A 22536-nucleotide genomic window follows, 5' to 3' on the forward strand; every position below is an offset into this window, starting at 1 on the left:
CTCTGGTGACTTGAAATACTAAGGAATGAGTCATAAACGATTCTATTTAGTCACTCTACATCACTTACATTGACTGGAATTTTTATAAACTAATTTTAATAGGAGGATATGTGGCAAAGGAAGTGACGTACTCCCGTCACAGCATCTTCCGGTCTCTTTTCGTTGAGGCTCAGCTAGCGGCTGGTGGGTACACATTTTGTCCAGCTCTTACTTCTCCTGTTAAGTTGTCGAAATACACATTATTCGTCCAAAAAACACATCTTGTTCGTTTTATCACGCCAATGACCGTAGTCTGGATCGTGACAAAATCGAGTCTACATCACTAAAGACTTGTCGTTGGAATAGTTTTCACGCTAGCAGCCAGCATGTGGCGAGGCCCCTGCTCGCATTTGGCACAACGAGCTTTAGCCCGACGTTAGCTTTAGCTGACTATGCTACAAACGTCAAGTCGGTTCACGCCGCCTTTGTCATAAAGCTTTTGACTGTGTCATAGAACACGTGCACTAACGATGACAAAGATACGTGTTTGGGTCGCCAAACGCGTGTTAGTTTAAGCTGCCACAGCCGAGAGGTTGGAGGTTCAAGCCGCTGCGCTCCAAACTCGGCGCTAAAGTCCCTTCTCACTTGTGATACTCCTCAGCCTGCCAACATGCAGATCTTCGTGAAGACATTGACGGGCAAGACCATCACCCTCGAGGTCGAGCCTAGCGACACCATCGAAAATGTCAAGGCAAAGATCCAAGACAAAGAAGGTGAGCACCTATCAGTGAAGAACGATTCAGCAGAGACATTTATATCCTACTAACTCGGAAAACAATCGCCGGATACTGATAAAACGCTTTCCACTAACGTGATACAATGTGTATTCATTTTCCCCCTGTATGTGTTCTAATGAATTAAACGTGTGTAGGAATCCCCCCTGATCAGCAGCGTCTGATCTTCGCTGGCAAACAGTTGGAGGATGGACGCACTCTGTCTGATTACAACATCCAGAAAGGTAACACTTTGTAGACCCAATACCCAAGGAACAATCCATTTGCCTGTGTTTTTGATAGCAATTTATTTCTAACTGTCCTTCAATAGAATCCACTCTTCATTTGGTGCTCCGTCTGCGTGGTGGCATCATTGAGCCTTCCCTCAGACAACTGGCTCAGAAGTACAACTGTGACAAGATGATCTGCCGCAAGTAAGTTGTGAAAAATCCCTTTTCACCCCTGCAGTCATTTCCCATTGCTGTGGTTGCTTCATATAACTTGGGTTCGATCTAACAAACTTGATTCCACGCAAATACATCTAACTCTTGCTGTGTTGTTTCTCAGGTGCTATGCCCGTTTGCACCCACGTGCTGTCAACTGCCGTAAGAAGAAGTGTGGACACACCAACAACCTTCGCCCCAAGAAGAAGCTGAAGTAGACATTTTTACTGTGTCAGCTGTGCACGTCACATTGTGTTAAATAAATTTAAGAAAACTCCACTGGTTGCTGTAATTCATTGGTGAATCCCTTCAATTAATCTCATGGTTTCTTAGATGGCAATAAATTGTCTGAAAATAATCCTAGAGCGATATTAACCTTGACAAAAGGTTTGAAAGATGTCAGATATCTGATTTTCATTTGATAACTGGATGATTTGGGCAGCTTTGGAAAGCTGTAACAGTAACAGTCTGTCGTTCAGGTTCAAAGCCACTTAACAACATCGGTACTATGAAGCCTTTACCGACTGCTCACCTTCAATCACCAACGTAGATGAAAATATGACGTGTTGGCTGACATTACTGGAAGACACCGATCTGCCTTTAGTGTAAGATTATTCTTTCATATGTACAAAATGCACATTGTAACTAATATACAGCAGCTCTGTGTTACAGTATCCACAAATCAGGGATAGAAAGTTAAATGCAGTATGCACATTTTAATAAATGAAAATTATCGGGGGAAACGACATGTCATGAAGAGTTCAAATATAAGCAATTCAAACTCCATTTATTTGTTATTTCCATTTTTTAATCTACCAACACTTCGTAACGAGTTGTACGTACAGATAAAGCTCAAACGGAATAATGCAGTTACAACAAGAGAATAGTGTCCTTTGTTATGATGGCATGTTAATCCTAGTTTAAGTAGTAACACTTGGTTCTGCTTTGACAACGGATGTTTCAGATGTCTTACTGCAGTCTGTATAAAGCAAAATTACTGGAGCATTTCTCATTTCTGTCCTTGCTAGCAGTTTATCGCAGAGCATAAATTCACTGGAGTAAAATGGGTAGAATTAACCTATGAGATTATTAAAAACTTGTGACACACTCGTGACAATGTGCAGAAGAATTCTGATGGTACTTTTTTTAGGTCAGCAGTCAAAAGTAACCCTAATGCAGTGTATTGAATGTACTGTATAATACTTTGTTGTAATGTTTTCAAGATCACAAGTATAAATAATTGGTCCTATATATATATCTATATATATACAGATATTACAATAGGTATCTATTGTAATATATATTGTATTGTAATATTGAGCCCAAATATATATCTATATATATATATATATAGATATATATATATAGGACCAATTATTTATACTTGTGATTATTATTTGTGATTTTTTATACCAATTATTTATACTAAATAAATAATTGGTCCTATATATATTATATATAGGATTTCAACTACCGTATTTTATCTCCTTTTTGTTGTTTTTTTTTAAACTCACAATTTCATATCCAATCTGATAAAACCCACTGTTCCGATTGTTCACAGTATTTGCGCTGTGGGGGTGTTTATCAACTCACGGTTCAACGTTGCGCTTGTTCTTCCCCACGTGTCATTTGAAATAATCATATACCTCATAAATAAATAATTGGTCCTATATATATATATATATTAGGACCAATTATATATATATATATACAGGACCAATTTGTGATCTTGAAAGCATTACAACAAAGTATTATACAGTACATATATACTATATATATATATTATATATTGCTTTTTATATAATTCTGAGATGAGGGTCAAATGTAGGACAAACTGCATTGAAGTAGTAGGACACCTGTTTTAAGTAGTAAAGCCAGAAAGGCTTTTTGTGCTCTAAAGTGTTCTACAATGTATGGTACTCAGGAGGAGAAGCCATTCTGGGTTTTTTTGGTTTGTTTTTAATCGTGAAAAAATGCTGCAATAGACATTTTGTAATTATGCCAAAAACATGCATTGCTAGGATAAAGATTTAGTTTACCCCAAAATAACGAAAAACTAGTATCAAACACCAGAAACATTATTGCTAATATTCAAGAAGGCTTGCAAGTGACAACTGAGGTCGGCTGTAGCTGACCAGGCTAAAATCATCGTGGATCTTGTTCATGAGGCAGACGGCCACGAGATGTTACAAGTGATTATTCTGACCATTTGAGATAGTGAAAGTTGAGCCCAAGTAATCACCTCCTCATCCATTAAACAGGTTAATTAATATTATAACGAGGTGAAATTTTAGATTTTGCCAACCTTGTTTCAATCACGCATGTAAAGCAAGCTAAATGCACCGTGAACGGTGACAATAGACTGCACCTATTTGTACCCAAATTACATTAAAATGAGGAGATACAAAATTATGCAATTTTACAAAGCTGAGAGGCAAGTCAGTCAAGTACCCATTTCGTAAACCATTGCAGCTGTATTTGTTGTATCGGTCAGTCACATGTGCACATATCCACAATTCATAAAGTTTCACATTACTTCATACTGCAGAGATCATGCAGTGTTCGAGGCTGAAAGGCTTTTATGCCCAAATCTTGTGAGGAGCGTGGGAAATAGTGTTGACGCACCAATGATGCGGAACTAGATCATTGCAATACTGATATTTGTAAACAAAAGCAAACTTTGCACAAGAATTAATGATGTGAAACTGAGATTGGCATTGGGGATGCGAGACAGTGAAGAGTGGAGTAAAGCGCGCCGCATTTGTGCTTCAATTTTGCCGCATTGCTCTTGCTGATGAACGCCATCGATCAACATGAATACTAGAGAAAATGGAGAGAAGAGCAGTTGAAACAAAGCGAGTGAACAATGCACGTTGTTGTTCCACAGATAGATCAGGGTGGTTAGTGTGGGTCTGGCTGCTGGGAGTCCAGACCAGACTGCTGATGGTGAACTGTGGCTGACTTGAAATCAGGCCTTTTTATCTCCATTTGTCCCTTCCCTGACCTGCAGTGCAGTGCAGTGCAGTGCAGTGCAAACCGGGTGCATTTGCCAGAGTCTAGGAGAATGACACCGGCAGTAATTCAGAAATCATGACTAAATTATGTCTTACAAACACAAATATGAACATCATTGTCCATGAAACAAAATATTATGATAAGCCCAGAATGTCCTTAAAAACAATCCCATGTTGTTGTTATAAATGTCTGGTTTGGCAAAAAAAACTGAATGATTACACTCTAAGCAGCGATTTGTTTTCTGGCATGGAATTGTCTTCTTACCGTGCTTGTTTGTGGCCACTGTAAATTTGTCTGCCATGTTCCTATTGTAATATAAAGCACTTCATTGCTTCATTGTGCGCAACGCACCTATGAGAGGTTTCTCATGCACGCAATGATCTCACCAAGATCTACTGTAAACTGCAGTGTCTGAAAAATACAAATGAGATCAGAGTAGAGGAGGAAATGTGCTTTGACTGCGGAGCTGCACACTGCCTGCAGTGGGACTATTTATCAACAAGGTTTGCCAGACTTTGTCTCAAGTCGTTGAGGTCGCAAATTTTGACATCGAGGGCCTCGAGGAAATGCCGGACCTCCACCTCGGCTTTCTCCTGTTCTTCCCTGCTAGAGGACAGCGTCTTTTCGGTGCTCTTGATTTGACCCTCCAGCTCGGTGTTTCGTCTCTCAAGTTCCTGCAAAGAAAAGGGGAAAGTTTAATCGCAAATTGTTTCGATTTTTTGTTCATGATTGTCGAAATGGGCTGCACCACTCTTCTCTCTGAGCAGGATTATTCTGCTCAATACACCACTTCCATGGAAACCGGAGTTCAGAACATTCAGAGGGCTTCCTCCATCCACTTTCTATAATTGTTGTCTTCATTAGGTTCGTGGGTGAACTGGATTTGAATACGGGTAACTTCCGCCTGGTTGTCAATTACAGGGCACATACACCTCATACACACACATTTGAGTCCTGCACGTGTGAGACAGACATGGTACCCACTAATACAATGTGCTGCCCAGAGATTCACCCATTTTGTTCAAATAAATAAATACAATCAATGAAGTGGCAATGAAGCAGTGAATTTGCTCATCGTCCCCATGATCAAATGTCCAACCCTAATTGCAGAAGTATACCACCAGATTATATTGACATTATGGCACATAGACAAGACATGTTTCAGCATAAGCAACTTCAGGAGCTACTTTGAATTCAGTATTTCCCATCTTGCAATGGGCTGCGGTAAAGTTTTACTCAAGGTGTTCTAGGCTATTTGCTCTCTTCGTCTGGTAATAATGCAGATTTAAATTGGCAATTGAAGTCTTTATGGAAAAGCTCTGCGTGGTGAATTATCAATGAACAGTTTATGAAATAGGCACAAAGACAGCAAGGCCAAGCATGAATATACATGCATCACAACTGACACCGGGGCTAAAAATGAGGGGGGAATATACCAGGGGGAAAAAATACATAACCACAGCAAGAACATGCTAACTTCATGCAACAATGCCAAATACAGGTCCAAATCCCCATCACCTGACTGTGTGTACTGTTCAGAAATTCACTCTGACCCCTTTATATCACTCTGAGTGTGTGAGTTTGGAGAGGCAGAGTGTGCACACCTCCCATTAATTTGCAAATACATCATGCATAAACCAGAAACTCATGCTGGAACTGTTTCCCATGTACTTGCTGATGCACCATGTCACCAGTTGGAGTGCAGAGAGCGCGCTCAGGCACACCGTTTTTTGTGTATGCTGAATAACTGAACGGCACACACAACAACAACTGTGAATGTCTGAACGGTTGGCGTGAACCAGCAGGCAATCAGAGCATATTTCCAAACGCGCCCCTGAAGCAGACAGGCCAACTTGTCAGCCAATAAGATGGTCACAGTCAAATTGTTCAACCTATTGTAGTAGGTGTAGAGCAGGGGCTGGCAACACAAAATGTTGAACGAGCCATATTGGACCAAAAAAACAAATATGTCTGGAGCTGCAAAAAATTAAAAGCCTTATACAGTATAAGCCTTATGATGAAGGCAACACGGGCTGTATGTATCGACACTGTATATTCGCCTACTATCAAAATGACTAAGTTTGCAACAAATACACATTGAGCCTTCATGAGTAAATGCCCCCCCTCCCTGCAGTGCATCGGGAGAGCAGGGGTGCAAAACCTTTTTTGACCGAAGATCTACTTTCCGATCAACCCACCTCTCGCGATTGACCCGTTATCGCACACGCGGGCATACACACGTGTGCCATAATGAGCAACAACCATAAAGGCCTCTAAGATGAACGAGGCATGGGATGCACTTTTGCAGCGTGTTAACTATCGTAGCTCACGAGTACCGTTTAAAAACGCTTCTCTCTGACCTCTAGATTCCCATTCTTTGCCAGTACCCTCGGTGAATTGTACACGAAATGCTGTTTTTTTTTTTTACAACAGCCACTTGCCTGGCATCCCGCTCTGCTAATAGAAGAATGTGTCTCAGGCTATGACGCAAATCCTCGTTGACAGAAATGTTGACATTTAATATTTATTCTACACATTTTCACAGCATTGGAAAACTTTAAGAATGTTTGTGTCATGTTTGTCCTCCCCCAGAAACCATATTAAAACACAAACAAAATATTTCCCTCCCCCATGTTTTTCCATTTTCAAACATTTTTGAAAAGGCTCCAGGGAGCTACTAGGACGGCGCTAAAGAGCCTTGAGCCACGGGTTGCCGACCCCCGGTGTAGTGGAACGTATTTTTCATTTGTGTTTGTTAAAACCTGTTTCTCAAACTTTGGATGGGTTAGTTTATTCTTGTAAGGCAACAGGAAAATATTTTACATGTGTTGATCCCCTCCCATCCCCATTTTTTGCATTCTAAATTACAATAATTTTCAACTGTTACAGAATAATTTTGAATGTTTTGAAACAACCTTCCCAATAATAAGAGTATTTTTTTTCAATAATAAAAACATCGCTTTCGTTAAAATGCACCGTTGCAATTTGTCATGCAGAGCAGTGTTTCACAGCAGGAATGTCCGACAGAGAGGACACCTTGGGGACCACCTAAGTCACTCTGCAGAATCTATGTCTCCCGGTTGGTCTGAGAAGGTCTCGGGATCCCTCGGAAGAGCTGGCCCAACTGGCTGGGGAAAGAGAAATCCGAGCTTCTCTGCTTAGGCTCCTTCCCCGCAACCTCATCCCAGATAAGCGGAAGAACATGGTTGGATGGAAGTAAGGCTATTCAGTTGAGTCTGCTTCATAATCTTCTGTTGCATATTGTAATTCCCCTTTGCCCCAGCAGAGATCACCACTGTTCAGCAAATACAGAATGCCAAGAAAGACTTCCCCAGGTAAGTTTGCTTTCCTGTCAGTATTTTTATTTTATTTTTTAAATTGTGCAAACGCTTATGTTAGGTGAAAGAGTCGAAATTTGCCCACAGGTGTGACGCGTGGCATAAGTTACTTGTGTTTTGTTTTTCGGAGATGGGTTTGTCGCAATGCCATGCGGGATTTACTGTAGTTTTTTTTTGTTTTGTTCCTTTGTTTTTTAAGGGTTTTTTTTTTGTTTTGTTCTGTACTGCCCTATGGATATGACGATCCAGTGAAGCATCATGTTGATGGCAAAGCTGATTGAAGGACAATTACAACATAAGAGTTGCTTTAACTACCGGTACTCCATTTCCCCACAGGATTGCCTTCTAATCATATGCCTAATGAGGAGATGGAGTGAGACTGGCAGTCTGTTTATTGCACCTCTCCTGCAGCAAAGTGTGTGCATCGTAAAAATACAAAATAGAAAAATAAAATAAATAAATACAATCAAAAAAGACCACGGTTGTTTTGTTGTTGTTTTTTGGTCAAAATACTGAGCAAATGACATCATTTAATCTGGAGTTGGAAATGTGCTACTCCTCATTTCCCAGCAACACAAGCGGTTGCCCCGTTTATTTGCAATGTGACACAGACTGGCAAAAGAAGTGAGAAAACAAACAACTTACCTGGAGTCTCTGTATGGCCTCTTCTCTCTCCCTCTCTAGCTCCCCCACATCAGTTTTCTTGCTCCGTAGACTGTGTATCTCCTGTAAACGGTTATACAAGAATGTCACATGGGAAGCACCGTCACCGTTAATATTACCACAGAACGTCACTGTCTTTCTGTTCTTTTGCTTGTAAAACAGATCAGTTATCACACTCTGGCACTTTAAAGTTAGGCTCAATGGGATTATGCATCTTGCTTCAAGGGAATATTTCACTGTGATTTCACTGTCAGCGGTTGCCTATGTGAGGGCAAAAGTGGTCCACTTCCATTTCTTTCCTCACTTGAGAAGTGTAGTACAGCTACTGATTGGCAACACATTTGTACTGCTGTAAAACATACAACAGAATTTCCAGGGAAGTTAGATGTGAATTGGCGATATATGAAAATGCACTGTACACCAGCGACATTCCAATTATATTTTTAAAAAATTGTTTCTTTAAAAGCTCTTTCCCACATTTCTTGTTGTGACTACATTTTACAGAACATAACCTGCGCTGAAAAGAGGGAAATAAATAATGTGCATCAAGCATTAAAAGCTGTGCCGTATCAGTCACATGCAGTGAGGTGCATGGTTGGTGAGGCACTGCTCCTCTGTCGTCGGATGAAAAAACATGAACCCAAAATAGAACATTCGCCTATTCAAGTTTGACCTTCAATGAAAGATATGTTTCAAAGAAGGTCAAGCTTGAATTTGTTTTGAAAGTTTTTAATCATGTTTCAATCGGTTCCACACTATGATAGCAAAAAAACAAACAAAATAATATTTAACATAAACTCAAGTGAATTTTTGTTGTCTTAAAAAAAAGGCATTTGGTCTTTCCTTTATTTTCAATATGTTATAAACGCCCCGATTATAAATTTACCTGCCAGCAATGTGCCGGCAGCCGCATGCTCATTTCTGGTCTACAACATGCACTTTGAGTCGCTTTTCTGGCAGTAAGAGAATACATGTCACACACATTCTTCAAAGGGATAGTGTGTAAAAATGTGTTGACTCTTTTAAGTGTTCAGTATTTCCAAAACCCACTATTAATTTCAATAATCAGGGAAAAAAAAGTTGTATCACACCAACATATTTTTTAAAAATGTAATTAGATGAAGTAATCGTTAATTATATTCGATATGGCGCGCCTCCCCGACAGGAAGCTGCCATGTTTTGCTGCCAACTTTCTGCTATGGATAACCGATGGAGAAAAACATAACAAACGTAGCTCCTCAACATCATGACTACAACATGTCATTTTGGATGACATTTTGCTTGCACCTCTACTGAAGAAATTGGCGGTAGGTTTTGCAAAGTATGGTCTCTCCAAGGTCTCTCCTTCAAAACACATGCGCTTCGAGTTTCGGTCGTTGCATTCTATTAGTTCTCTACTAAATGACCCCGATTTCGATACACTGTACCTTTAAATACGTTGGACTGTTGAAATGCCAGCGTGCGCAGTACGTGTGATCAAGCATGTTTATAGACGACAGAAAGAAACAACAACGTCTCTTTGTGCGAGTGCTTGTGGCAACTGCCGGCAATGAATGGGTGCTTGGTAATTGGAGGCACGTAACCTACAATGCTTCACTTCACTTCCTGCCCATGTATTTGAACAGGAAATGCTCGTGTTCAGCATCGATAATTATTGAATTGAAAAAGCAAATCAATGTAAAGCACACAGTCCAATTTCACACAAACTTATACTTCCAATTTACTCTTATAACATTAGTGTTCACCTTATTTTTAATCACAATAGAGTATAATCAACAAACGATACTACTGATTTATGACCTTGTTAAATGCAACCAGTGTGGAACAAGCTTGCTCGTCACCCAGTAATTCACTTTTGTTCAACTTCCATTTGAATTGAGGTCGTTTGGACGTATCGCATTCATCATCTGTCTTGTCACTCTCTCAACTCTGATGATGCCGTTCAGTGAGGCGGCTTTATATTAGTCTAGGCAGACGTAAGCTATTTTAGAAGTATCTTTTGGCGGCTTAGTCTGAGTGTTTGCACATCATTTGTGTCTCCTTGTTGCTCCAAACATAATTTAAGTTCTGCTGCAGCGAGGAGGGAGAGTACTGCACACGAGGACACGTGCCTGTTTGTGGCTCTTTCCTGTCACTCTGACTGCTTATATGCCCTCCCAAAAAGACGAATTAGTGAAAATTACTGTTACTGTTCCATTTGACAAGATATTTATGGTTCAGAATTATTTGGTCACTTTGGTCACAAATCAGAAGATGCTCCAAGCATCTGAAAATCACGTGCTTGGCCCTGATTTCCAATCATGTGATTGGATTGGGACATCCTTATACATGCACATGGTTTTCATAGTCATCATAACAGTAACTAACTGTGACGTGGTCCCTGATGAAAATTAATTTGACACTCCTAATCATAATCAGAAAAGAATACAATTGTCAGAAATAAGTGAGATATTGCCTACAGGTTGTTACTCTTCTTCTTATTCTGATGAAGTCCATCACATTATCTAAGCAAGGTCTTGAAACATGCAGATGCAGCTAAATTATCTACAGTATCATCTTTCATGTTGTTGTGTTTAGTAACTCGCTATCTCGCAGACCTCCTGAGTTTCACTTCAGCAATACATCAACATCTCAAAAAATGATATCTGCTTGGAACGTTCACAATTCAAGTCAAATTTGAATAACGAGCGCATATGGATCTGCATGCTACACAGTGGGAGGTTTGTGTCTAATAAATTACCTGGTCTTTGGCACTAAGCAAGGCTTCCAGCTCCTCCAGTGAGCGGCTAAGCTCCTCCTTATCAGTGTGAGCAGCAGCAGCAGCAGGATGGCCAAGCTGTGCCTCCAATTCTGACACCTACAACACAATACTCTGATAATTAATAGAGCAACACATTGCGTTGCTGGGACAGTGTACAAAATGGCAACTGTATACAGTATATTGCTGGCGTATTATTTACTGACTACTTGCTCTTTTCACAAGTTGTCACCGAGCGTCAAGTCTACCCGAGGGTTAAAAGTAGTTTCAATTTTGCGGCATTTTTCATCGACCTTGTGCACTTCAGTAAAATAAGTCACCTAATTACTTTGTAGGTGGGAGAGATCCTCCCCCCCCAAACATGGCTCAGTTTAACCTTTTAAGATGCTGTGTCATATGTCAGCAATATAAAACAAAACACAAAACAACAGAGCACTAACTCGAATAACACTTTATATATGAATTTTCCTTTTGTTAACGTGGAAGCCTTCAGTAGATCTGATTACAAATACGAAGGTGATGGTCAAAAGAAAGTCATCCAATCTGTGATTTGTTATGGTGATTATCCACTGAGGGGCTTTGAGAAGGTTAAGCAGCCTGAATGATCAGTATCATTCACAAATCCCACACGACTGCTCTCCTCTGGGAGAACAGCGGGTCACTCAATGGGTTCTACAAAACAATTAAAAAATCACACACAGAAACTTACAAAGATGATTATGAAGGTCACCAGCAGCCTGCCCACACACTTGCAGATACAGATCGTCTTCATCCAAAAGTAATTTTAATAGCTGAGAAAATCAAATGGTCACTTCTACAACATTCCTAGAACACACAATGGCCCATCACTGGTGAGATATTTTTAGAACATGTCCGCAGGCTACTGATATGGTCCTTGGGGGCTATATGGTGCCAGCGGACACCACACTGGTGACCTCTGATGTACAGCATACTCTACATTGATAAGCTAAATGAATTATGCAAATGTTCTTGATCCGTTTTGCCCCTCGTTGTCTGGACTGGCAGTAGCCACAGCAGTGAAACATCAGACGTGACACTGAGAACACTTATGTAAGCCGTTTTCCTTTTCTGATCCACTTTCTTCTTCTGTTTTTCATTCAAATAAATGAATAAATATTTATTTTAGGCAGTGGTCAACATAAACAAGACAACCAAAGCATAATGTTCAAACTTAATTATGACTTAGCCTGAAAAAGAGTGAGAAGAGAAATATTTGAATCCCCATTTTCATTATTTTTAAGCCAAACATAAATGTGAAATTTAGGGTATTTGGGTTATATAGCTGCTTCCTCTAAGATTTACTCTTCTTTTATAAACAACCATTCGCTAAAGACAAAAGAAAAAAAGGTGAGCTATAATTATATTATTAAACAACTACCTTAAGTCAACTTCATGGTTCACCGTGCTTTGCAGTTTTCCGTCACAGCTCAGTGCCTCCAAAGCTTTCACACCAATCGGAGCATTCAATTTCCATCAGAATGAAGTTTATTAATAATAAAAGTGCCACATGACTATAATTTGAAAAAAAAAACAGTATCTAGTACTTGTTTACTTAGGGTTCAAATTAGCTTTAAATAACCATTCAATAAGCTCCCCATTGTAAGCACCAATATATCGGCTTCTACATAACCTTCATTACTTTCTCAGTATTATGATTATGATTCCCCCCACCCCTGCATGTTTATGTGTCTAAATACATTCAAATATGACAAAGAAAGACAAATAACATAAACTTGATCGGCCATGTTTAACAAGAGGCGAATCTTGGCCTACAGTTTACACTGTCTTCATCAATTCTGAGTTATGACAAAATCAATATGGAATTTCAAGTTCTGTTTTAATTAAAAAGATTGATCATCACAGCCAAAACATTTGGTATTACAAAACGGTCAATCAAAGATATTGATAACGGTGTTTGTTTATTCGCTTTCTAAAGAAAATCGAGCCGTTACATAGCATTGCACAGCGGGTGGCAGAATGAGTGTGCAAAATTATTCTCAATTGTACAAAGCTGCCCGAGCAGCTTGCAAAGAGGAAAACAATTCAAAATCTGGGCAAGACTCATGACTCATTTTGATTACGGGCACTGTGATGCATAAACTGCAGCTATCTATGTTATTGCTTGCTTCAATGCATAACGAATGAATACAAAGGTGTATGAAATGATAACGTGTTTTTTTTCATGGTAATACTCCAAATCCTAATCAAGCCTCAAAAAAGCCATGCAGGCCCACTTGTGTTTTCTGTACGTGACAGCAACAGTCACCCTAAAGCTCAAATTTTCTCTGAACTCTACATCTACGGTATATAAGGGGATTCTCCGATCGCTATCAAAGTGAGTCAACAAGGACAGTAGGGGAAAAAAAGGATAGAAAGCCAAACACGCTCAGCTGGCATTTTGTACGGAACACCTTTTGTGATTTGTGTCAACATGGTATGGCGCAGTTCCACATCACTGCATCCTAGAGCCACAATGAACATTGTTAAATGAATTTGTCCCTTACAGTCAAAATCTCGCATTCTTAACCTTTCAATGGGATTTTTTTTAAAACAGCACCTATATTGAATCTCATCAAATTGTGCAGCAAGCCATTTCATTCCAATACCATATAACAGATTGTACTGTATGCATATACAGTAAAATATACCCCTCATTTCTCCACAATACAATGAAAAATATGTGACAAGGGATTCTGAACGTTAATTTATCATGGTCCTCTAAGTGGGACAAGGAGGGAAAGGAAGCTGGACAGTATAGGGTGTCAGCCCCTCCCCCCACCAAACCCTGGAGGCCTGCTCTAGTTCCAGCCACCTGGTTGACTTTGCAGCATTGTGTGTGTTGATGTGTGTGCCTATTTGAGGGATAACCTTCAACTGGACTCTCCACTGATGGAAGAAACCGTAGTGTGGCATAAAAAATGAGTGTTGTTTTTGCCAAAGGCCAGTTGTTGCATCACTCCATTTAGTCACCTTGAAGATTTGACTTGACTTGCACATGTGCATTCCCCGTGGCATGGGAAAAAAGGCCAAATGGAAACAATAAATATCTGAACAAACAATGATTCCTTCATTAATTTTCAACCTTATTGGTATATTAAATGTCAAATGCGATATTTTTTTGTGCTCGTGCTAGTCAATAGCTCATGGAAATACGGGGAAAACATTTTTCGCACTTAGCCTTCAAGTACATTCTAACATCTGCAAGAACGCTCAAATGTATTTGTAAAGATATTGAGTAGTGTCTATACATGACATTTAGCTAAAAGCATATAGGTAGTACGGGTGTGGAAAATAATCGATACATCGATGCGCAAGTGCGCGATGCGAGTGCATCGGCTCATTCACTGGGTACTACGCGCTTGACGGGTGAAATCGAGATTCATCACGATGCATTGGTGGGTATCGGTAAAATCCGATTCAAGCTCCGTTTTATTCATGTTAAACGTCACCTATCTGCCCTTTCCTAGGCGCATTGAATGTACCATCATTGTTTTGCGTTTTCTGTTGAATACGGACGGTAGCCGTGCGTCACACACAGTCCACTCAGTCCAGTACACAACTAGCGAAACACTATGGAAGTTCGCGCAAGCAGCAGCGAGGAAACTACTGTATTTAATGCTTCCGCAACATTCAGATCTTATGTTTGGAAATACTACGGCTTCGAAAAGAAAGACGGAAAGATTGATAAAAGTTCCGTAATTTGCAAAGAATGTCGCAATACGAAGCCATACAACGGCAGCACCACAAATATGCAGACCACTTAAAACGATGGCACCAGATCACCGACAAGTTTCCCGCCCCCTCCTCCGCCTCCCCGTCCAGTTCCTCATTGGACACCGGAGAAACTCTTGGCAAACCAGGTCAGGATCAGAAAAAAAAATCGCCTCTTATTTTGGGGGTCCCGTTGCAGCTCACTGTGACCGCGCAAGGAAAAACTATATATGGATGACTCTTTTGGACATTTCATTTTGACACTCAGTGAGAGTGGTCTGTGTACGCTACAATACACACAGCAGCTTTGACGCTGTGACTGCCAAAATATTTTCTAATGTATTTTTTTTCTGTCCTATGGAGATGAATATTTCATATAAGACACTCAGTGAGTAGTCTGTTTGTGTTTACACTACAGCAACAGCTGTGAGTCTCAGGTGCCAAATTGTTTACATTTTCTTTGCAAAAAAACCAATTGTGAAAGGGCTTAAATAAGCTGTTTTACACGTTCTACTGTTTATAAGGAATAAAGTGGTCTACGTTTTGCAATACCATACTGAATTACATCTTTTTTTAAACGTTTTTTTCTTTGCGTATTTTCATCATGTTTAATTGCACAGACAATATCACAACAAATTGCACTGTATCGTATCGGATCGCATTGATTTGAACTAAATGTGTATCGCGTCGTATCACATCGTGAAGACGGTGAAACGTATCGCATCGTGTCGCCAGAAAATCCCATGTATTGTTTAAGTATCGCATCGCTGGTAGTGCATCGAGATGTATATCGAATCGTCCTCAGTGCTGAGATTCACATCCCTAATAGGTAGCAGCATAAAGCTTCTTCATGATGTTTTTCATCAGTGAAGGGACTGACAGAAGGTTGAATAAGTGGCAGATTAATATGAAACTATTCTGACTTTTAAGACACTATAATTAGAGCCATGGGGCTGCAAAGAATCGCCTGTGGGTTGATCAATTCATGACAAGAATGTAAAGTGATTGAAGGGAAAATCAACAAACTGGGATTTTTTTGTTGTTGTTTTAAAATCCGATTGGCCCGTTGTATTCAGCGCAGGTGACCCCGTTGGTAAAGGTGAGCATCCTTAGTTAGTTAGTTAGTTAAGTTAAGAAACTTCATGCAATACTTTGCTATCTAGATGGCTATCTTGTGGCATCTCTGGGCAATTATAAGCCTTTTGCGGGGTGGAGGTTAATTATATGAGAGTTTTAAGTATTTGCGACAGGACCACGAGGGGATTCCAGACATTCAGATCCGAGTCACTTTCATATCAGGTGGCAGTCTAATGAAGTTTTGTAATTTGCCCACCTGTTCTCGAAGGCGATCCGTCTCCTCCTGGTACTCAGCCAACTGCTGCTTCCACTGCCCCACACTGCCGTTGGCTTCCTGCAGCGCTGCCACCAGCTTGGCGTTACTGTCCTGCAATGTGAAGAGTTCTGCCTCCAGGTTGATTTCACACATGGACCTAGGAGCAGAAATAGTGTGTTTTTGTTGAGAGCAGTCGCCTTACACTTCCACAAACGCACGCACACGCGCACACATTTAAGTGTACATACTGTAGCTGACAAATTCATTCATTCGGTTATTCCAAGACACAACCCTGTCAACCTGTTTGTAAAGTGAATAATTGTATTCCCCTCCTTGTAGGTCTGGAGATATATCATCTTATTCAGCTACTGAACTAATTTCTGCCTAAATTGGAGCATAGCGTGTTAGTGGGCGAAAAAGCTGGCTGTTGTGACTTGAAACCCAAACTAAATTGCAAAAAACAATCTATTCTATAGCCTCAAACTTAGACGAATGACAATTACATGGATAGGGGAAACGGTGCACACATTATTCTTTTCTTTAACCCTTTCAGGGACAGCGGTTACGACAATGGACAGTTTATCATGTTACATCAGGTTACAGGGTGCATGAAAGGGTTCATTTACTGTTGCAACGAATTATCAGAAGAGATCTTACAAGAAATATCAGAATAGCAAAATTTATTTTTGAAACAATCTGCTGTCTGTTGTAACATCAGAATCTCTCCTTTGGGAATAAATAAAGGATTATCTTATCTTGAATACTAGATGAAGCAACCTGACAAATTTGTGTTTCTGCCTTGTGCTCGGCACACTAGGTATTTGTTTTATCCTATTATGTCATTCGTTCTGCTTTGAAACTGAAGAGCAAACAAAGTGCATTTGTAGTGTTTGAAATAAAAAAGCCTTTTAAAACATACGCACACTGCTGCTCCAAGAGCTCAACTTTGATTGAACATAATGACAAGAAAATAAGTGTCATTAATGTTCATCTCACTTGAGCGACACATTATTATGTAATCTTGCACAAAGGTATACATTTAAAACATCAATATGTTGTAATTGTACCTTACAATGTCTTCAAAACCTCACTGGTATGGAATTAAGAGAATCATGAATTGGCCATGATGAGCCTGTTGTAGTATCACTTTCAGTATAACACAAACGTTGGTGGACCAGCCTGGACACCTCTGATGTTTTATTTTTGCTAATATGCTATGGTTTATGTGTGCAGTACCTATCCTCAAATAAAATGATCAGAGTACAGAAAACGTCTTTGGTGTTTATTTTCGGTTTATAGTGATACATATTTCTTTTCTAGAGTGGCTTTAATGTAAAATTAGTCATTACATTTTAAAGCTGAAGGGAGAAGCCAGGAAAGAAATAGTAGGCGCGCGCACCCGCAGCGGCTCCTCTTGTTGTCTGTTGTCTAAGAGGGAGGAAAGTTCATCTGTGCAGTATGCAGCACATTTGACAATAAAGTTGTACTTGACTTGATAAAATACAGAAGCAAAACTTGTTTAAGGTAGCTCCTTAACCATACCCTCCTGATTACCAGGAAGAAAAATGTTGTCCAATCACATTTATTTTGAAATTCCCCAATCCATGTGAAGTAATTGGACTACTCCAAAATATTTTTTGGGAATCCCACTACATTCTTAAAACAGGCTCAAATACACTTAAACAACTCAAACAACACTTTAACGTCTTCATAAGAGTCTTATAATTAAAATGCCAACAGCATTTCAAGACAAAATGTGTTTGATAAAAAGTATTACTTTTCCTCTTCCCATAAAAAGTGCTTGCACTGAGGGAAGCCATTTTCTTACTTTTTCTAACCCCTACAAATTTGGCATCATTGGAAAGCACTGAATGTCCTCTTTAGAGTAACAAAAGGAGTTAATGCGATTGGAGGCACTGGGTGGGAGATATTAGGTTCACAAATGTCCTCTACAGAGGACAAATTTGAACTAATGGTAGTCAGGAGGATAAAGGGTACAGTAACAACTTGAAGTGTTGATTGTCTACCTTAATTGAGGAAAAAAAAGCCATGTACTGAATTGCATCAGTGGATCGTAGAGGAAAGTCATGACTGAAATGAAATGGTGTTAAAAGTCCGGATTTAGTGTGGGTATCAAACAAATCAGAGCGCTTTAAAATGCATTAAGTTACTTCTTTGCCTAACTCATCAAATGTGGCTCATGAAGTGGTTTCTTTTCCTTAATACAATACAGACCAGTGGGAGGGCCAAGGCACACAAAACAAACAAACAAACAAACAAACACAGGTTCAAAGTCATTGAAGAAAACTGGAGCTTGTCTGAAGCTTTTTCCAAAACACAAGGACAAAATCTCCTCCAGGCAAAGGTTTTTTTTTCCTTGAGTGGATCCCTCATTCAGTGTCTGCTCCACTTAAAAATGTGTTTACCGCTGTGTTACATCACTCTGCTGTGTGTCTTTTACTGTGTGCAATAATGTGTGTACAAGGAAAGGCTTCTGCAAGGTTTGTTGTTCAGTCATCTGCTCAAGAAGTAACATTTTTACTTCTGAGCAGTGATTGCATGATATGTGTGTGACCTGATAAATGTGCCACTGTAAAATCACTGACAATCAGGATTCTGAGTTCATCCGTGTGTGTAAAGGTGGGCAAATAGTCAAACAAGTGCATTAAAAAAACATATGGCTCTGGAAATAATCTCCTGTTGGAACCTGCATCAATCCACCTAATCAGGTTATGGACACGTTCACTTTCTGCTCTCCACTCAGTGTAAGCCCCTTGAAATTGGTTTAAAAAAATTGAGTACCAAATTGGCTTTAAGCTCATCTCTGAGTGCATAACCGCAAGAGTTGTTAAGTGACATTTGATCACATGGCCACTGTTACAGTTCAGCAAAATTTGTTGAAGTGTGTTCATTCTCAGAATTATAATGGCTTAGAAGGTGTTTCATCCAGTTGAGAAGTGAGCACAAGTGCAGGATTAAATAGTTTCCCTTCAATTGCATGCTCTGTTCGTTACCTTATTAAGCAAAATATTAGAAACATGACAGAATTACAGTGCAGCTCTACATCACAACAAATTACAAACAGTATTGAATAAATCAATACCTCTCTGGTAATGTCAAGCAAAATTCAGCAGTATCTTGGCTGCTGTAGCTCTTATATTGGAGATTCTCAATTTGTGAATGCATTTTTTAATCAACATAACTAAATTCTTGAAATTGAGACCCTGAAGAAAATCTTGTAAAAGAGAAGACTAAAAAAAAAGTCAATGTCATTACCCTTCAGACAACATCTTCTTGACTCTCTCCTTCTCCACCGTCAGCTCCACTTCTGCACTTTTACTGCGAAACAGCTTTTCCTCCCCAGGCCCATTAACTTTCAGCAGTGGTGGAGAATGACGGTCATCCGACAGCTCCTATGCCAACAAGAACCCGTAGAAAGACACAAACTGTTTGCTTAGTAAGTCACCAAAATAAACATTTTATTGATCTTTTGTTCTGGAAAATGTGCCGCTGTCAAAAGGTTCTGGGTTTGATTCTTGTCTCCAACTTTCTTCAGTTACCTTGGCATGCTCTCCATCTTGTGTACTTGTGTGGAATGTGTCCTGGTACTGTGGCGTCTGCCCACGTTCCAAAAACCATGCAAGTTAGGTTAATTGAAGAGCCTTTATTGTCCATATATGTGAATGTGAATGGCTGTTTGTCCATTTGTGCTCTGCAATTGAGTGGCAACGAGAAAGATGAGAAACTACAAGGGACAATTTTTACCCCGCAAGTCCACCTCCAGGGGATAAGCCCTCTACCGCCTATCCGAAAATGAGGTGCCCTAAACGGCTGTACTCGGCTGAAGGGTCGGCCTCATTGCTGGAAGACTGGTGCTCTGAATTTTTCCAAAGTCCATCCATCCATTTTCTGCACTGTATTGAATCACAACAAACATTAACAATTTTTTTAGGGGGGTGAATTTTAGTGCTGATGTCATTTTTACATCCTGACATATATAAGTGCCAACGTTGAGCCCAATAAAGTGTCCCTTGAATTACCAACGCCTGTCACTGAAAGCAGCTGTGGTATAAATCTGGTGGTCTAATAAATTTACTAAACACTGCATGTGAACATGTCTCAAATAAATTGGTGACCTGACTAAGGAGACTCCCAAACAACTTTGGTAAGGAGCATAACATAAAATATAAATGTTTGAATGCACTCGTCTTACGTTTATTAGAAAATTATACGTTGATTACCACAGCACACTCATTGGCTCTTCTGCACTGGACCTGCAATTTTCTCAGATATTTTCTCACCCAAAACAGCCTTTTTTTCCCATCCAACCATTTTCTAATCCGCTGATGCTCATGACGGTTGTGGCGTGCTGGCGCCTATCCCAGCTATCTTCGGGTAGTAGACGGGGTAACACCCTAAACTGGTTGTCAAGCTAATCGCAATAATCCCCCCTAGCCCCCCCAGATTTTCCAGATGACGTAGATTTTTTGGGGGGGACATTTCTAGACTCCCTGTCATTTCATTTATTTTCCTTTCTGTGCAGAAACTAAGGTCAGGCATCAAATAACAGCTGAGGCATTACACTCCTGCACTAGAAAAGCCTTGTAATATTAATTTGAGCCGGTCTTTCCGTATTCCCCCAAGGAGGACGGTGTATTATCTAGTACTTTCCAGCACTGCCTGTCTATATGGAGGCATGTAATTTAGTATAAAGCCCACACATGTAGAGGAGCATGGCATCCGACGACAGGAAACAAAACAGAAAAATCAAGTCAAGCTACGAGTCCATCGTTCTCCGATGTAAGTTTTAGTACATGAATGCTTTCACGTGATGATAGTCATATTCTTATTGGAACTCTGAACTTACAGTATGTTTCCGGTAAAAGAAAGTGAGTCAGTTGAATTTACAGAATACATGCACGTCATTGCGCATGGTCTGGATGGTACCACTTCTGCCTTAATTTGAGCCAGGAAAAAACCTGCTATGGGTGTGAAAATGTCTGAGTGGTTATTTATTTAAATGTGTACTGTGATTGGCAGGGGGTATCCTATCGCCCAGTCAACTGGCATAGGCTCTATCTCACCACTAATGAGGACACGTGGGATACAGAAAATGGATGGATGGATGGATAGATGCTTTTTGCGATTTCACCCATAATAAATGATTTTTTTCATGTTGAACATTTTTAATATCATCATGCCATGAAAAGGAATGGGAATATCGTTGCAAGACTACCTACTTCCCCATGATAAAGAAAAAGAAATCAAGCACCAACACCATAACAGATTTTAAAAAAAAACAAGACAAACGAAACGGAAAAGCCACATCAATGAAAACAAAATATTCTAGGGAGTGGTAATCATATTTGCACTTATGCTGCCAGTGGTAACAAAGACTGTTCTCTTTGTGGAAACCACAAGCTGCATTATGAAGTTAAATTTGCTCTCAAGTCAGATTTAGTCAGAGTGCAGATTAATTATTGAACAAGATCATCCATGCAACAGAGATGAATAACTAAGAATAGCATAACATACCCGCCTTAATATTGCTTTAGGGATTGGCGTGACCTTTCACATACCTGAGACAGCTGACAGAGTGTCGACATCCCATGATGGATTAGTGAAAAGGAGAGAAAGGAGAAAATTGAAAACAGTCATGATGTGCTTGCTGGATGTGGAAGAACAGAAGTAAAAAAAACGAAACAGATCCTCATGCTTGCTGACTGGTAGATGATCGCAGGAAGTGTAGCACAGTCATAAATTTTGTATATTATACATTTTTAATGCTTTTTTTTAAAAACTAAAATCAATGAAATAAGAAAGCCAAAAAGACATGCACAAGCATAAATGACGTTCAAATGAGTGTGTTTTTGTCGGTTTGTCGTCAAATGCAAAACTGAGTGAACAAACTGACCGGACACATTTTGGGAAGAGGCTTTACAACTCTGATATCTTGGATATTTTAAATATGACGTTGCTTTCCCGAGAGCTTTTATCGTGATGTGTCTGTGCTGCTGTTTTTCTAAGTACATGACACTATTTACTTATTTATTTGAGCCTCAGCCCATTTTGCTCTCTGAGCTTATCTAAAACTCTTGTCTCCACATTCAGAGCTTCATTGAGACCACAAGCCCCCATTACTTATACATGGCTCCATGCATCAGCACATGCAAGGCTTCCCTTGAATCACCTGTGCCCCTCACGCCACAACACACTCTTTTTAAGCACGGTTTCAATGCCAAGATATTGTTTTAAAATATAGATGACTGGCATTTTGTTTCCCTTTCTGCCTGCATCTATATAGATGGGCGACTTTGTGTGATGAAGGTCCCAATTAGGAGGCAAACAAATGATTGATGCTTCTGCATCCAGCTGACATATACTTTTCTTAAGAGACAAAAGTATTGGGACACAAGTGCATGATATGATAATGGAAGGAAATATGGAGTTGGTCATGTCTAAGGAATACCTCCTTCTTCTGAAGAGTCTGTCTCTTTGGCAT

The 22536-nt window shown here is 39.8% G+C and overlaps 2 protein-coding genes across 5 annotated transcripts in view; one reads left to right on the plus strand and one right to left on the minus strand.

Moving 5' to 3' along the window:
- The first annotated feature begins 105 nt into the window (after positions 1-105).
- uba52 (ubiquitin A-52 residue ribosomal protein fusion product 1) lies at positions 106-1474 on the plus strand. Its single transcript, XM_052073957.1, has 5 exons — positions 106-183; positions 641-752; positions 911-997; positions 1084-1186; positions 1320-1474. Exons 2-5 carry the CDS (start codon positions 650-652, stop codon positions 1411-1413), a joined length of 387 nt encoding a protein of 128 aa, XP_051929917.1. The 5' UTR covers positions 106-183; positions 641-649; the 3' UTR covers positions 1414-1474.
- Positions 1475-2985: 1511 nt separating this feature from the next.
- Positions 2986-22536, minus strand: part of homer3b (homer scaffold protein 3b) — a 44109-nt gene continuing 24558 nt past the window's right edge. For 2 of the 4 annotated variants that reach the window (XM_052073946.1, XM_052073949.1), the window contains 6 exons: positions 21614-21622; positions 19311-19447; positions 16035-16191; positions 10952-11068; positions 8194-8274; positions 4434-4884 (listed from right to left, as the gene is read on the minus strand). In XM_052073946.1, coding sequence (XP_051929906.1) covers positions 4699-4884; positions 8194-8274; positions 10952-11068; positions 16035-16191; positions 19311-19447; positions 21614-21622 — 687 coding nt within the window. In that variant the 3' untranslated portion in view covers positions 4434-4698. Of the gene's footprint in view, positions 4252-4433; positions 4885-8193; positions 8275-10951; positions 11069-16034; positions 16192-19310; positions 19448-21613; positions 21623-22536 lie in introns of those variants that run through there. The other 2 variants (XM_052073948.1, XM_052073947.1) reach the window with 2 other exon arrangements.

The sequence above is a fragment of the Hippocampus zosterae genome, chromosome 8 (genome assembly GCF_025434085.1).
Source record: "Hippocampus zosterae strain Florida chromosome 8, ASM2543408v3, whole genome shotgun sequence".
NCBI classification, from domain to species: domain Eukaryota; kingdom Metazoa; phylum Chordata; class Actinopteri; order Syngnathiformes; family Syngnathidae; genus Hippocampus; species Hippocampus zosterae.